The sequence below is a fragment of the Frankliniella occidentalis genome, unplaced genomic scaffold, assembly GCF_000697945.3.
Source record: "Frankliniella occidentalis isolate FOCC.00 unplaced genomic scaffold, Focc_3.1 Scaffold7, whole genome shotgun sequence".
Lineage (NCBI taxonomy): Eukaryota > Metazoa > Arthropoda > Insecta > Thysanoptera > Thripidae > Frankliniella > Frankliniella occidentalis.
This window is the reverse complement of record NW_026267137.1, coordinates 186,106-202,950: the sequence shown is the minus strand read 5'-3', so window position 1 is coordinate 202,950 and position 16,845 is coordinate 186,106. Positions and strand designations below refer to the sequence as shown.

At 49.1% G+C, this 16,845-nt stretch overlaps 3 protein-coding genes across 3 annotated transcripts; all 3 read right to left on the bottom strand.

Annotated features, from left to right (window-relative positions):
- Window positions 1–696: 696 nt before the first annotated feature.
- On the bottom strand, window positions 697–5,567 carry LOC127750703 (uncharacterized). Its single transcript, XM_052273055.1, has 6 exons — window positions 4,718–5,567; window positions 4,312–4,543; window positions 3,837–4,075; window positions 3,613–3,776; window positions 3,342–3,546; window positions 697–1,121 (listed from the first exon to the last, which is right to left on the bottom strand). Exons 1-6 carry the CDS (start codon window positions 5,252–5,254, stop codon window positions 921–923), a joined length of 1,578 nt encoding a protein of 525 aa, XP_052129015.1. The 5' UTR covers window positions 5,255–5,567; the 3' UTR covers window positions 697–920.
- Window positions 5,568–9,953: 4,386 nt separating this feature from the next.
- Window positions 9,954–11,863, bottom strand: LOC127750726 (uncharacterized). Its single transcript, XM_052273095.1, has 3 exons — window positions 11,219–11,863; window positions 10,259–11,140; window positions 9,954–10,183 (listed from the first exon to the last, which is right to left on the bottom strand). The coding sequence occupies exons 1-2, from the start codon at window positions 11,729–11,731 to the stop codon at window positions 10,796–10,798; spliced, it is 858 nt and encodes a 285-aa protein (XP_052129055.1). The 5' UTR covers window positions 11,732–11,863; the 3' UTR covers window positions 9,954–10,183; window positions 10,259–10,795.
- Window positions 11,864–11,870: 7 nt separating this feature from the next.
- On the bottom strand, window positions 11,871–14,269 carry LOC127750710 (uncharacterized). The gene is made up of 7 exons (XM_052273067.1): window positions 14,000–14,269; window positions 13,637–13,936; window positions 13,261–13,480; window positions 12,950–13,185; window positions 12,721–12,887; window positions 12,445–12,652; window positions 11,871–12,302 (listed from the first exon to the last, which is right to left on the bottom strand). The coding sequence occupies exons 1-7, from the start codon at window positions 14,216–14,218 to the stop codon at window positions 12,150–12,152; spliced, it is 1,503 nt and encodes a 500-aa protein (XP_052129027.1). The 5' UTR covers window positions 14,219–14,269; the 3' UTR covers window positions 11,871–12,149.
- Between the last annotated feature and the right edge of the window lie 2,576 nt (window positions 14,270–16,845).

Here is a 16,845-nt window from a genome sequence, read left to right as displayed (position 1 = left end):
TGGTGAATCAACGTTTTAATCAACATATTAATCCTTTGCACACTAACCTTGAGTAACCCCCAGTAACCCCCGTCAGAGTGAACCTCAGAAGGTTGGGCCCTCCACGCTTCTCTCGGCACCGCGGCGTGGCGAGTCGAGACCCACGGCGGGGACCATAACGGTGCATACTTTACTGGGGAGGTGACAGATCTGGGTTATGAAGATAAATAAGAAGTTACGGTCATGCAGCTAGCCGCACTGTGCACGGCTGATGCACCGAGGACTCGTTCAACAACAATACGGCATGAGGCTCTCAACGTCGCCTGAGGCGGTCTGAAGCAGTCGATGATCGGCGCGTCATCAGGAGGGTGAAAGCAACGGGAAAGTTGTGGTACGTCATTGTACACATATACACACATTATACATTTTCATTTTACAACGCTAGGAAGCAGCATTTGTGACTGTTTACAAAGTAAAAGTACCAAAGAAATAATCGAGGGGGCATTACTAGTAATACCGCATCGCATAGTACCTTGGAGTGTATTACAGGAGTAAAAAGCCCCTCGGAAATAACGCGATAAATTTTAATCGCAAGATTCAGTGCGATACTGTTCTAGATATGACGTATTGTGCTGATTCTCAAGTTGCAAACTACAACACATTGTCCAAATTTAACGCGAAAAAAAAGTTTCAGCATTATTTTCACAATAAAGCTTTTCTCTGCACTTTTCAGCTCAATATTTTGGTGACAAAATGTCATCACGACGAAAACAGCATCGGTCAAATCCCCAATTAAATGCGAGACAATTCCGGATTCAAGTTTAATTCGCGAAGGTCGATTGGACAATTCGTCCAGAAGAAAATGGATCTGAGATTCAGTCTAAAGATTTGGTCACAGTGTTTTTGAAAACTGTTTTCTGTTGATATCTCGATTCGTCCAGCTAGTCAACTAAAGACGAAATGCGTGGAGCATCGAGCCTTAGCCCAGCACGGGCCTGGCTCAGCCTATGATGGACCAGCTCTCCGCAGAACACCAGCGTGGCCAGGGCGAGGCCGGCCAATAGAAGCCCGCAGACGCCAACCACCAGAGAGAGGCCGTTGTGGTTGACCATGCCGAGGCGGTCGCGGTACTTTTTAGCCATCTGCAGACCATAAAAAAGCAAATGATAAAAAAAAAAAGGTTTTACCTATAATAAACGGTGCTCACATCTATACCAAACCTCTAGTGCACCCTCAATAAACACCCAAACCATCCTGATTGCCTTCAATTTTAGCGTTAAAGGAATTTCAAAATATAATCGGGCTCATGAATAAATTTGCTTGCCCGCATGGAGAAGAACGACGCAATGAGAATGAAAACGTACTGAATTTTATATATAGTGTCACAAAATTTAACTTCCACAACTGAAAATGGTTGTAATATTAACTTGGTAGATGTGCGCCAGAACACGTCTCTAGTGACAGGCTTGGCTATATCTCACGAAACACTGTCAGGGTGCGACGCGCCTAGCGCACAAATAGCTGCTGGCACCCATGATCAATTAAGAAGAAAGTGGGCGGAACTGGCCTTGCGGCGAGCCTTGCGGCCCCAAAAATTTAACCCGCTCTCAACTGTCGGGGAATTATCATTCCAAGTATGATATTAAACTACCCCGGTCTGCGGCGCTGACACTTGAGTCGGGCAAAGGGCACAGTAATAAAAAGGGCCTTCGGTCCCAAAAGTCACTCATTTTGTTCCTCGGGGTTTCAGTTTGATTAGTTACCCCATCGAATACCAAATATCTGAGAGTAAACATTAAAATGTTTTGGGGTTTTCGTGTGGAAAAAGCCCTCTGGCGCCCAAACGGTTAGAGATGGGCAAAACGGACAAAATTTTGGTCCAAATGATTCTACCTTGACGACAGTGGAGAAACTTATGTTACCAAGGTAACATTTCTTGACGCAACCAAACCAGGCAACGTTTGGTGATGCAACCAGTTTGAGATGGCCCTATCCTTTTGCATGGGGTAGGTTATTGCATCAGGAAAAATAACCACGCTTGGCCACATGATGAAACGTTACCTCGGTAACATTAGTTTTTCCACTATAGTTACCTCTAAGAAAGCTGTGAGAATAAATAATTTTTTGGGGCTTTTTGTTTTTAATTTTTTGACACGTCAATTTTTGAGCCAGAGGGCTCAAAATCAATACAGTTCTTCCATTTTATAATACAAAGTTACAATAAAAATTAAAGCCTTCTAGCTCAAACCGTTTTCGAGTTATCGTATTATACAGACAAACTGACGCGAAACTTTTTCATCATCACTGGAGTGATAGGCTTCGCTAATAATTCAGTCAACGAGAAACTAGCGTTGAAGTTGTCCAGAAACATTACAACCACCTCTGGACACTCTTTATGGGAAAAAACAATTTATCCAGCAAGGATGAGTTCTTGAGCACATCTTAATCGGATGCCAATTTGACGTGTCCTTCGACCAAAAGCGGACCTACGCGCGACCGATGAACAACGGCAAATTTGTTACGGTGCCGCCGACGAAAGTGCATCTGCTCTTCGCAAATGACCCCTAAATATGAATTTAAGCAAAAAAAAAAAATATGATGTGTCAGTCGATGACACATTTGAACTATTTCCCAAAGTAGAATGAAAATCGGGAATTAACACTCTGGAAACTCAGGTGTGAGACTGTATACCTGCGAGGCAAACGTATCTCACAACAAACGATGTGAGTCAAACGTACCAAATGGTGTTACTCATTGGGCCTCACATCAAATGGAGTGATACTTTCTCATACCAAATTGTGTGAGGCATAAAGGGTGTCACGCCATTCGGTGTGGGGCTCAGGGGGTCTCACACCATTTGGTGTGAGCTATTTTGCCACACACCATTTGGTGTGAGACTGTCTCACACCTGAGTTTCCAGAGCACTCGGCGGGGTTCCCTTGTAAGAGTGGGTACAAAATTATAACTTTCCAGGTACGAATTTGCAAGTATTAGAGATGTGAGTAGCAAGGCACCTGGATAGATACGTAATTGACGTTTCACAATTAACGTGCGAGTTATTATTAAGAGTGTATGTACTGGGAATTCAGAGATGGAAAGAGACTTTTAATGTAGACACCACTGACAATACTCGTTCTCCCCAACACGAAGTAGACGTGTTGGAAGAGAGGTAGCCTGTATAATCGCAGTATGTGAAACAAAAGTCTGGTTTTATCATGGCAGTCTGTACGTGCAGGAATACGGCCATCCAAATTATTTGCTGATAGGCTTATCCGAGCCTTTTTCGCTGTGTCTGAGCAGAGGTACCGAAACTAATAAATATGAGGTCATGTGGCTAGTCAGAGGCCTGTCGCGAGGCTTACAAATCTTGTTAAGTTCCTTTCTATGGCGGTGAACGCCCTGGAGGTGAGCCCAAACTCGCGCGTCTTCGTCAATGCGTCGTCGAGGGGCTCACGAAGAAGGGAGCCCTTATGGACCAAAAAGCTGACGAAGAACGTGGCCAGCCTCTCGCTTCTCCTAAGAAGTAATTTGAGTTGGTCGTCCATAAAGTGACGTGGCGCCGCAGCCCTGTTGCAAAGAAGTTAAGTTCACAGCATGATCCATTCCACGTAAACTTCATGACGTTTAACGTACCACATGGATGCTTCCGACATGACGAACCCCATGTTCTCCGGGTCTCTCCTGATCTGAGCGGAACAGTTGCTTAAGCTGTTACAGATCTCGAGTCGAGGGCTAGTGTTCAACTTGTCGTCCTCCTTTAGCAGGTACGTGGCCACGTCAAACAAGAATCCGACCCTCTGCGAGCAAACGAGGGAGTGTCAGACCAAGGATGGGTTTCAGCTGAATCTCGGTCTCACCTTGACGTCTCGGATGCCGCTGGGCCCGGGCTGGCTAATGCGATCGATGAAGGCCATAGCCAGGCTGGCGCGGTAGCCCGAGTTGAAGTGCATGCAGAAGATGGTCCACAGAAATATGAGAAACACAGTCCGCTTAGGGATCCCTCTTAACTTGGGATTAGGCTCCCCGTCAAGCAATACGCCGAGAAGGACTATGACATTCTCGAAACCTCCGCCACTAATCGCCCGGAACACCACCACTGAACAAAAGATTTTTAGTAAAGGCGCGTTAAGCTCAAAGGGCTTTAACTATTATATACAATAATGTCAAAGCTAAGCTTTGCGGAATTTAGCCGAAGTCCATGGTTTAGGTTTAACATAATTAGCCCTAGAAGCTTAACCAAAGTTTACCTTGGTTCACGGAAGGTCAAAGTTAGTTTCAACTACTGAATCATTTTAATCACCGAAATTGGAGTATATTACCATTTAAACCTACCGAGCAGCACCATGACACCACACACCGCTGCCCACAACCGAGGACTCAAAACGACGAACGGGTACCGCCACGCATCCACGGGCAGTCTAGCCGTCACGAACGCACTAATCGCGTCCTGGCCGTACGGAGCGGTGGGGTCGAAGACTTTGCAGCGTCCGACAGTGGGGAACAGGCCGCCCACAACCACATCATACTGCTTGAATGCTTGGTAGATACTGTCTTTGGTCTTTTTCTGGAAAACCAGAGAGGTAACAAGGCGGCGAACTGGTGCTCTATGCAGGCGTACGTAACCCAAAAAATTTCTTGCGAATTTAAACCATAGCGTAAGACACATTGCCTGCAAACACTCTTTAATGTTGAAACCGCAATACATTGTTTTTGCAAAAACTGGCTTTACGGGGCTTACCGGTCTTTGCCGAAGGAAGGCGTTGGTTGCTGCAACCGTAAGTGGCAAAAAGTATACGGTTGCGTTTCCGTACGCTGCGAAGTAGTTCACCAGGTTAATGTCGAGGCCTCGGAGGCCACCGGCAGGATCTGCGTACACATAGGGGGCACTTTCTAGAGGTGCCACATGGACATCACAGCCGTTAAGCGGAGAACGCCCTCGAGGCTCCAGAAAACGGACGGAATCCGCAGTGAGGCTATCCCCCGCCGACCACAACAACTCCAACGTCGTCGTGGACGGGCCAAAGCCGCAGCGATACCCGGGCAAGAACCCCGGCCGCGACAGATACACCGGCACCGTCTTGAGACGAGAGCCGTCATGCTTTTGCACCGCGATGGCCGTGTGCAGCCACCCTATGCCCCTGAGCGCCGAGACGATTGTTTCCACATCTGCCCTGCCGTAGGGGTCGTCCCCCGGTCTCAGCACGGTGGTGTAGATGACGAGGATAGGCGTGATGTGCTTGAGGGGTACCAGCGTGTCGCCGCCCTCGCCGAACATTCTGTCGACGAGGTCCACCTCACTGCCAGCCGCCAACAGAACGACGACCAGGTCGACGTCAATTTTTTTCCAAGGCTACAGACCACGAGGAGACGTGTAACAGACAACAGGCAATTGACGATACGTCGAATTTTTTAGCGGGTTCTAGGCATTACAAATACAGAAAGTATAAAACCCGATGCTCACAGAGAAAATGCACAAGAGAGGGCGAGCGTGTCTAATAAAGTCGATGTACTGTTACTAAACCAAAAGAACTGGTAGAATTGGGTAGATACATTTGGGGCAGGACAAAGAAGCCATAGTTTAAGGCCTTACATCACAGTTAAGCCGCTAGTTTTAAACTAGTTGTTTCTGGTTATTTTTATGAGTTAAAACGAGTCAGGTGATCAAAACTAGGTTATAATTATGCACTGTGAAAAATATATTTGTACATGTACGATATATTTTGTAATTTGCCATTTACAATACGAGTCGCACATGCACAACCTCCCACTGTCGCTCGATATTCGATTCCAAGTCGATACACAGGGCTAGTAAATTGTACAATTTTAGATTGTACGTGTACGACTTCTTCCATGGGAAATTTTCCTGTACCCGGTACGACAATTTTTCACAGTGTGTAGGTAGGTTCCTCTTTCAACAAATCAAACAAGAAATAAGTTCCGGAAACTTTGGGTTTGTAAAGGAACGACACTTGTCATACTTGAGTCATTTTTCCCAATTATCACTTAACGCGCAAGATTTCAGAACCTAGGATAATGATAAAACCTTTCCGTAACTTCTAAAATACTTGAAAGACATGTCATTTAGGGCTGAACCAATGAAAACAGCAGAAAATGATTTAAAACAAGAAAATAATTTTTTCAGTACATTTTCAAAAATGTTATATATGTCTACAAATGTTTGTTTAAAAAGGAACCTACCTACATGATTTTTACCTAGTTTTGATCATCTGACTCGTTTTAACTCTAAAAAATAACCAGAAACAACAAGTTTTAAACTGTGATGTAAGGCCTTAAATCATTGTGTTACGAGTGAATGGTCATTTTGCTGGGGATAAAACAGCACCCAGTGATAAATATACTGCAGGTGGCTAACAAGGGCTATTCAAGCATCTTTATAGAAATGTCAGAAGGTTTCTGAGCACCAAACCACGTAAAATCACCATTTTTTTCTCGCCATGGGCGCTGGCGTGCATGACGACGGTGTAGTTGCCGTGCAATGCGATCAGCTCTTCGCGACAGAGCACGTCGCGGGGCGGGTCCCTGTCGTGCGCGATCAGGAGGTGGCGGTAGCCGTACAGCGGCCTCTGCGCGTCCAGGATGTCGACGAGGAAGCGCGTGTCCGTGCACAGCGGGACGGCCACCGAGCTCACTAGAAGCGCTGCCAGGGGTAGGGCCCACGGCACGCTCATGTCTGCACTCGGTGGCGCGAGACTAGTCCGCTTCAAAGTGCGCGTTACGCCCTCTCAGCTTGATTGCAACTTGCAATCGATTTACGTTCACCGACGCGTCAAGCTACCACGGTTTCTAGTGTTTTCGATCGACTGTCTCCTTCCTCGCAATTATTGAAATAGATGAGTGGGAGAAAGAATATGCCGGACAATGCACTCCGTCAATCCATGAATACTTGCGGTGTATTTGAAGAGAAGCCCGAGTGGCTGACGTTGACCCCTACGGCGCGATCCTCTTGAACGACCTACTGAACAACTTTTGGGACATCCTAACATCGATCCGACCACATGTCCTACGTCGGCCCCGCCTCTGCTCGCCGACGAACACAACCAGAGACGCCAGAAGACCGAGAGTCAGGATCAAAAGTGACCCCATGATATGTCGGACGCCGATGGGCTTTGGCCGGTACACCTCCATCCGCAATGTTTAAGCGACTGATCCCTAGGCACGAGCCGCAAGTCACAAGTGACGCGCGATCGGCCGCACTCGTCGCCAAATATGTGGTTTCATTTTTACTTCCTTACAATTTTTCGATATGACGGCTTTTTTACAACTTGATAAACTATTACGTCATTTTCACCAAATTTTCGTCGTTCTCTTAAACCTACTCTGAAAACTCAACAGTGTACATTGTATGCTGAAAAATCAGCGATCATTGATGATTGCTGATATATCAGTGTACATGGAATGATTGCTGATATATCAGCAATCATAAATGATCACGTTTAGGTTTTTGGCTAATATTTCCTTTCAGACGGATATCATCGGAAAATGGATAGCATTTCCAGATTCCTCGTGAAAACTGCTTTCAAACGAGCTACTATGTGATGGGGTTCGAATTGACCGCTACCGAACTTGGCTTATCTTACCGCCATTTTCGAGAGGCGGACCATTTCGGTAGTGAACCCTATCACATAGTAGCTCGTTTGAAAGCTTTTTTCACGAGGAATCTGGAAATGCTATCCATTTTCCGATGATATCCGTCTGAAAGGAAATATTAGCCAAAAACCTAAACGTGATCATTTATGATTGCTGATATATCAGCAATCATTCCATGTACACTGATATATCAGCAATCATCAATGATCGCTGATTTTTCAGCATACAATGTACACTGTTGAGTTTTCAGAGTAAACGGTACAAGGGAAAAATATTTGTCCTTGGACTCAACTTTGACAACTTACGTCTTGAAAATCAATTTAAAAAATACTTAAGATATTTTTGGCTACCTGTGGTTTTTGATTATTTCAAAGTCAATTTGAGCTAGAATGCTCATTTTTGATCTGTATTTTTATGATACAAAACGACCCTGAAATTCCGAGGTCGCTAACTAAATCATTAGAGTTTTCGTGCATAAGACAAACGCAGTGAAATCTTTTCGACCATTTTCGCTAACACTCGACCAATAAATGTGTACATGTCATATGCATTTTATTTAAAGTATGAATGCCATCTATGCACATGAAAGGGCACCCATCTTACCTCGTTACGGCGTTGTGTTTTCCCTGGCAAGCCAGTGAAACTTCTTACAGATGGACGGATTCGTCTATTGAATTTCGACGAATTCAGCTTAGTTCGAACAACCCATCGGAGCCCTCGCCGAAACGGCCTCCAAACCTCAGGTACATTAGTAACATTAGTCGCTCTGAGGGCGGCTCGTCGCGGCCAGCTCACACCTCACATAGGAACATGACCAGAGACTCCAGGAGTCCGGTGTCCAGGATGCACATCGCGCAGAGGATCTGCCACATGCGTAGGGCTCTCCGTTGGTACGTCAACAGTCCGACTGGCTGAAGTTCCTGCAGCGCGACCCCCTTGAGTGACCTCCTGGACAGCATCAGGGGCATCTAGCCAGATATCTGTCTGGGCGCGTGTACACCGCCTGCCCAGTTGCTGCTCGCCGACAAACACGACCAGGGACACCAGGAGCCCGGCAGTCAGGATGATCAGCGACCCTCGCATCTGTCCGACGCCAAGAGCCTTTGGCCGGTATGCTTCCGTCTGTAGTTTTTGGGCGACTGCGCCCTGAACACGCAAGACGCGAGTCGTCAACACGCGATCGGCCGAACTCTCAGATTAACGACTCATTAATATTTAGGGCAGAAGTAAAATAGAGGCACTAAATGCAACCAGCAGTGAAATGCTATTGCTCTGGAAAGTCAATTTTGTACATGTATCTAGTACCTCCTGAATACCCACATGTATTCACGGGGTATTCAGGGGGCAGTGTGTACATGCTCATGTATGCAGGAGGTAGAGTGTACGTACTTGGCTATGTACACAACTTGAGCCCTATGAAAAAATCAATGTGCTGAAGTGTGTACTTGGCAAAGTACACACTACCTCTTGCATGCATAAGCATGTACACACTTTCTCCTGAATACATGATCAAGTACACAGTACCTCTTGAATACATGAGGTATTCTAGAGGTACTGCATACATGTACACACTTGGGCTTCCAGACTGATCGCACGATACAAACAACGTCATGGTTTCCAAGCAGTTGTTGAAAAACCAAGTCGTTCTCATGTGTTTCTTTCAATTGTAATGATTGTCACTTGGATTAATAAAAAAGTTGTTTTAACCGTTAGCTTTTTTGATAAATATGAGTGGCGCTGGTAAAAACCAACAAAGCACAGAGTGAAGTACTTCCATTTTACTGATTGCTTCAGGGCCAGGGAATCTATGAAATGCTCTTAAGAAGTTGTATCTATGACTGCACTCACCAAACTATTAAAATAGTTGCGGTAATACATTGTCCACTTAAGCAACAATCCCGACTGCGTCACAATGGGCGTTATCCGGTTCAACGCCACCAGAATAGGCGAGTCTGTGGCGACCATGATTCCTAAGTGAAAGATTGCGAGTGGAGCTCTGTAGGACGCCAGAAGAGGTCGACCAGTATCGTCCACTAACAAGATCTGATCGAAGAACCTGCAGACATGAGAAACATAGGCCAAGTTTCCTCGCATAATTTTAGCCATCTCAGCACGAAATGATTTACCATCGCGTCCATGATGACATGATTAGGGCAGAGTTCTCCAAATCACGCATAAACTCTGTCGTGCAGTTGTGAGGTCTATTGCAAATTTCAACCAAAGGCATCAGCTTTTGGAGATCGGGAGTCCTTGCCATCAATCGCTTCCAATCGCCTGTCATCATGAGCACCCGCTGCAAAGTTGTTGTTCTTGATTTATTTTTGAAACTGAATGTTTAGTTCTAATTGTGCTTGATATACCTTAATATGGTTCAGTTCGGACAGTCTCGGTTCGTGCAAAGCATGGACGTTTGCTGTGGCTAGAGCTGCTCGATAGGCTGGAGTGAAGTGTAGACAAAAGAGCGACCACAGGAAGATACAGAAGGCGGTGTGACCGGATGTCGTGCGGGGCGCGGGGTTGCCCTCCAAAAACACACCTACTACGGTCATAGCGTTGGCCACGAAACCTCTGCCGTTGGCGTGGTTCATGGCCTTCACTGTGTGAAAAGAGCGAAGGTGGTTAGAGGGAATGCCCAGACACAGCCGTAACGGAAGAGACCGTACTCACTCACCTACCACAACCGCAAGACTTATAAGGCCCGCCCACACCTTAAGAGATATCACTCTGAAGGGGTATTGCCACCTAGGCAGCACATGGGTCCGAAGTGTGTAGAACTCGACCGAGTTGAAAGCGTACGGGCTGGTGAAGGTATACTGTCCGGTCTCACTCGGGAGCGGATACTGACCACCGACCACCATCTCAGCACCCCCGGTCTCCAGCAAATCAATTGCCTAAATGACAGTAAACTGACAGTAAGACTTCCAGCAAAGTTTCATATTATTCAAGGTGGGAGTTTCTCGCCACTACATTGAATCTATGGCGTCGCTACCGGTGGCATCATACTGGTTTCATGCCGCCATTGGTCAGTTATTTGTGAATTTTGTAAGCAGGAATACTGACTTTGTCTTTAGAAAAGAAATTCTTTTTTATTTAACATTAATTATTGACAATCTGATATTTATTTAGTAAAAATTCAGCAAAAGGGCGGGAAAGTCTAACCTTGAATGACACACACAATACACTGAAAGCGAATCATAGTACGTATTGGTCAACTTTCTTTTAAGTGATCGGTGTGCCCCGTGGAATGATCCAAGTTATGGATTATTTGAATGCTTGCGTTGCTGCCGTAGGCGAAGAACTCCGCCAAGTCGAAGTCTACTCCGAACAATCCAAATTCTGCGGTCCAGAACACAAATGGTGGAGAGAATCCGTACGCCACGTTGACGACGCACCCACGCAGATTCGTGAGGGGCGGGGACTTCTCCAGGGCCTGCAGCGGCAACGTGCTTCCCGGCGTCCACACAAACTCTAGGGCCGTGGGCGACCAGTTCTTGGAGCAGCTGACCCCGGGGAGCAGGGAGAGAGCAGACGAGTACACTGGCACGGGGCTGTCCTAGAAGCAAAAGTAGAACGTAAGGTAGTCGAAGGAAGCTCCTGCTCCTGGTGCCGGTGTAGTAACCAAGTTACCCACCTCGGCGTTAACGAGCTGCAGCGCGACGGAGATCTTCCACCACCTATCGTTGATCAGTCTTTGGACGACCCCCTCTGCGTCGCTAGTCGACGTGTCTGTGCAATTCACGCTTAACACTGCTAGCACTGGGGTGCTGCGCTTAACATGCTTGAGCGTCCTCAGTACCATAGCGATCTCATCGTCGCGCGACCCCATGAGGATCACCACTACGTCGATGGGCTGATCACAGTAGCGAAGACTTACTGCTGGCCTATTCACAGCGATGCCGTGGCGATGCATCTCGATAGTGGTCGCCTGGACGCCGTGCAGTTTTCCAAGCGTCTCGTGACAGAGGACAGGGTGTTCGATCTGCGCTAGCAAGACGTGCTTGTGCGCGGCTAGCACGTGGGAAAGGAAGCCGGCGGTGACGCATGGCGCTCTAGGGGTTGGCGAGAGGGTGGCCACCGCGAGCCTCAGCAGTGCGGCCAGCACCAGCAGCAGCGCCTCAAGCCGAGCGGGAGGAAAGGGCGACATAGAGAGGTGGGACTCCCGTAGCCACCCTGGCTTGCACTGACCGCTAGAGCGAGACTGACTCCTATCGGAATACGCGAAGGCGAAGGAGGTAAATCGATATTGTTTGTCTTGTTAGCTTAGTGCTACACAGGAAATGGCACACAACTAAACTTGTCGCGGCGTTTCTTGCAGCGCCTATGAATGTGAGGTATACAGCGTACACGAAATCATGATATTGAATCAAGTATTAATGTAAGTGGCTAAGAGCGTCTGCTACTTTATTTCAGAAGCAAGTTAGTTCGAGCCAGTTAAACTTTGCTTCAGCTCAATCCGTCCAAGCTAACGTCACCCTCGTTGACGCGGCCGGCGTGACTGCGAACCTACTGGAGAATTTCAGGGACCTCAGGCCAATTGGTAGCAGTCGTCGCTCAGCTGGCGGCTAGTAACGCCCACCCAGCTGCATCTCGCCGAGAAATATGACCAGAGACACCAGGAGACCGGCGGCCAGGATGCTTAACGCAGCGAGGATCTGACGCATGCCAAGGGCTCTCGGTCGGTACGAAGTCTTTCGCTGCAGTTCGGCGACTCCGGACTGAGAACAAGATGCATGTTACTGGCTTATGGTCATAGGTTTATTTATTTTTAAAGGGTAAACTTGACAAAAATAGTAGAGTCCTGATTTTGCATATTTTTTCAACTCGATGGTTCTTGGCCGCGTGGGACAATGAACTCACCAACAAGTTGAACCTGTGGCGGTAGTACTCCACAGATTTTCTCACAAGCCCTGACTCCATCACAATAGCCGTGATGCGGTTTAGCGCGAGCATGATGGGAGAATCCGGCGAGGTCATAACGCTCACGTGGAAGGTCGCCATTGGATCCTTGTAAAGTTGGAGGATGGGGCGGCCTCGACCGTCTTTCAGAATTATCTGGTCGAAGAACCTAGGGCAGCCACAACTTTAGGGAGCGCCCTCGTTGTGCTTCAACTTGTCCAACACGAGGTTCCTCACCAATACGTCCATTTCGACATGATAAGGGCAGTGTGATGTAGATCACGCATGACCTCGTTGGAGCAGTTTATGGGCGAGTTGCAAATCTCAACCAATGGCAGCAATTTGTTCAATTTGGGGTACTCTGCCATCAGGGGCATCATATCATCCGAAAGCATAAGTACCCGCTGAAAAAAAAAGAACAGTTATTTTTGATGCCGTTTTGATGGAGTCCACCGGGTTTGTTCACCTTTACGTCGTCAAGGTCGGTAAGTCCCGGTTCTTTCAAGGAGTTAAGGTTTGCCATTGACAGAGCTGCTCGGTAGGCTGGAGTAAAGTGCAGGCAGAAAAAGGTCCACATGAAGACGTAAAAGGCGGTGCGGCCAGAGTTTGTTCGGGGCGCAGGGTTGCCCTCCCAGAGCACGCCCACAACGGTCATGGCGTTAGCCACAGGGCCCCGGCCGTTGTCATGCTCCAGAGCTACCACTGCGCGCAATAGAAGAATACTGGTTGGGAGGACCATAGTTGAAACACGCCCGCCATTCTCACCACCAGACTAACCTATCACAACCATGAGACCCAAGATGCTCGCCCACGCCTTGAGCGATATCACCCTGAAGGGGTACTGCCACCTCGGAAGCCTACGGGTCCGCAGGGTGTAGCACCCTACCGCGTCGTACGTGTACAGATCGCTATAGGTGTACTGGCCGCGTGTACTCGGGCGAGGGAACAGGCCACCCAGCACCATGTCTGCCTGTCCAGACTCTAACTTCGGTACAGCCTAAAGGGGAAGAGGCAAAGAAAATATATGGACAGTCGTGCAGGCTCCAGTGCAACTGAACTCGATGGTTGATCATTTTTATGCCATACCAAAGCATAAAGCACTAAAAGATGATCAACACTTTTCAATTTCCGTGCAATCGTAGTAGACGGAGACCTGTGACCCGTGGAGTATGTTGAGGCTTGCATTGCTGCCATACGCGAAAAATCTTGCGACGTCGAGGTCTATCCCGAATACTTGATCATCGACGAAGACGAATGGGGGCGAAGAAACGTACGCCATGTTGACGACGCACCCACGCAGGTCGTCATGGCGCCGGGGCTTTTCCAAGGCCTGCAGCCGCAGCGTGCTCCCCGGCGTCCACAACCGCTCCAGGGCCATGGGCGTCCAGTTCTCGAAGCAGCGTACTCCAGGCCGCAGGGAGAGCGCGGACGTGTACACAGGCACGGGACTGTCCTGGACGCGGAAGCAGACCGTCAGGCTGTTGGCGAAAGCTGCCTGCGAATACTGATCACCCACCTCGGCGTTGAAGAGCTGAAGTGCGACGGCTATTTTCCACCGTCGATCGAGGATGAGCTCCTTGATGATGGCCTCGGCGTACCGGGACTCCGCATCCATGTCGGTGACGCCCAGTACTGCGAGCACTGGGATGCGGCGTCCGACCCGTCCGAGCGTACCCAGCAGCATCGTCAGCTCCGTGGCCAAGGGGACGTGCCCCGACCCCAAGAGGAGCACCATCACGTCGAGTTCACGCCGTCGGTAAACCTGCGAGCACGCTATTAAGCTCGAGGTTGTTGTAAACTTTAAGCAAAAGTTGCAGGTAAAGGGCAAGTGGCATGGACAACCTTAAGTAGAGAGGTGGGGAGGGGGAGCACTCAAAAAATACACGCCTTACAAGAGGTGGGCTGCTTCAGATAGGGTGATTCCAAATAAGTGTGTTTCTGTTTAGAGGCCAGGATTGAGACTAGGGGTCGCTGGGCTCGCCAGCTTAGACAGAAGGTAGGGCGGGAACAGGTTGCAACTTGCGAAGCCTGTTTCGCGAGACGCAGTAAAGCGTACATCTCCAAGGTAAACAAACATGTTCCAGTAAGTGTACCTTTATACATTGCGTCCAGGAAACGTCGTCCATCTCTGAACCAAATTATTGGAGCAACCCTACCAGCTGCCAATGCCAATGCCCCACCCCCTAAAGATATTGTGCACGGCAGTTAAACGAGACTTCACAGAGGTGTCGTTGCAGTGCGTCTCGACGGTAGTGGCCTGGAGGTTGTGCAGCAGGGCGAACGCCTCGCGACAGAGGACGTGCGCTCCGACCTGCGCCAGCATGACGTGCTTGTGCGGCGCAAGGGCGTGGGCGAGGAAGCCGCCGTCGACGCACGGCAGCCTGGGCTGCAGCAGGGAGTGGGTGGCGGCGGCCAGGACCACGAGCGCGACCGCCAGCGGTGCCCTCAGCAACAAGGGCTTGGGCGCCATGGGGAGTCGCCCGTCCCGCACCACCGTCCGCCCAGCTCACTGGAGCGACACTAAGGAACAGCGGGTTGGAGTGACCAAGTCGTTGGGGCGCAACGGCACACGCTTCCTTTCGCCTTGTACACTATCGTGGTTGTCACCAAGGTGAATAGAATCGACCCGCTGCATAACTTTGTGCGCATTTATTTGGCTGCCGCTCAGTTTCCCGACACTCCACTGATGGTCAGTGGATCCGATCTCTTTGCAGTCGTGTTATTTATCGTTTAAACAACGAAATTTAGGGCACAAGGAAGAGCGTCAATCATTTCGGTAAAATGGTAATACAAAGTAACATTGAAGCTTTCGAGCCTACACTACATATTGCCAAAATATTAAATTTTGGCGCTGGTGCGACTGTTGGAATGTATCGCTAGTACGGGTCGCTAGCCTTGGATACTTCTAGACAGCAGTAAGGCGTGCTCGCCACGCTGCGCCGTAAAAATACATGCAATTTTCGTTACATTTATCAAAACTGTTACAAAAACACATAAATCTATGCATAAACACCATGTGAAGAGAGGAGCGGGGGAGGGGGGGGGTCATCAAATAAAAACATAAAAATGCACCACGAGAAGGGAGATAGGGAAAAACATCACAAAAATGCATCACCTGGTTCGAGTACGCCCCCAAACCGCTTAATCGTTCGCGATATAACCCCAAAAAGTACCAAAAACAATTATAAAGTAGAACGTTAACACACCCTGGGCAGGTCCCGATGGGTCAGGTGGTGCACACCACCCTCCCGCCGCTATCTCGGCTGCTGCCTTCGCCCTCCTGCTCCTCCGCTCCGCCTTGTCGCCGTTGCCGCCCGCTGCCGCCACGCCACGGCCGGCCCGGGCGCGCGTCCTTCCGCCGTCCCCACTTCCGGTGCGGGTGCAACGCCGCGCTACTTCCGGTCACCCCCGGGGCAGCGCCGCGCCACGTCAACGGCATCCTGTTTGCCGCTGCCCAGGAGTTCCGCCCGGCAAATAAATGAGAGTGACCTAATGAGCCGCCGCTTGAGGCTTGAGGTCCGGACGTCGTGCAGTGAGAATATGAGGGAGAGAGAGAGGGAGAGAGAGAGGGAGAGAGAGAGGGAGAGAGAGAGAGAAACTTCTGACACAAACGAAGCTATTCGATTCGTAAACGCCTGCTGATGCAAAGGAAAGGCCACGGTCTACCCCACACCCCGTTCCGCCCCGCGGGGCTCCGGTCCGTCCGACGGTCCGAATCCAAACCCCCACGGGATGAGCGAGCGGGCAGCCGCTATGTGGTCGGAGTATCAAAATAAATCAGAGTACTTTTGGCATTTAACGTATGGGGCCCAGAGGGCCCAGAGGGGCACGGAGGAGAGCACAGACCGCCAGCGAGGGAGGGAGACGGGGTAGGGGAGAGGGCACCGCCGCCCTGCCCACCAGCACGAGGGCCTCCAGGGGCGTGCCAAAGGCCCAAGGAACAGGAAGTAAAGGGCCGGGGGAGGGGGAAGTGTAAATGACGAACACCCCCCGGCGGCTGGAAAATGCGCTCTCCGTATAAGCATGGATGGGGTTGGAAGAGTCCATCTTTTACCGCCTACCGACCGGCCAAGATAGATCGGTCCACAGCAAGCAAGAAGCAGTACGGCTTCAGTCTCAGCGTCAAGCATTACTTTCGCTCAAAAAACGCCACGATTGAAAATAGCATACCGCAAGAACGGCCAGGAGAAAATGAAATAATTGTGGTGAAGTAAAAGCGAGATCAAAAGAACTATCAAATTTGAAAAGAATATATATTCAAAATGTTTGGCTCAAACCAAGGGGAAATAGGCTTGAACTTCGGTGTACGTTTCCTTGAACTTCGGCGAACTTCGGTGAACTTCGAGAACTTCGGTGAACTTC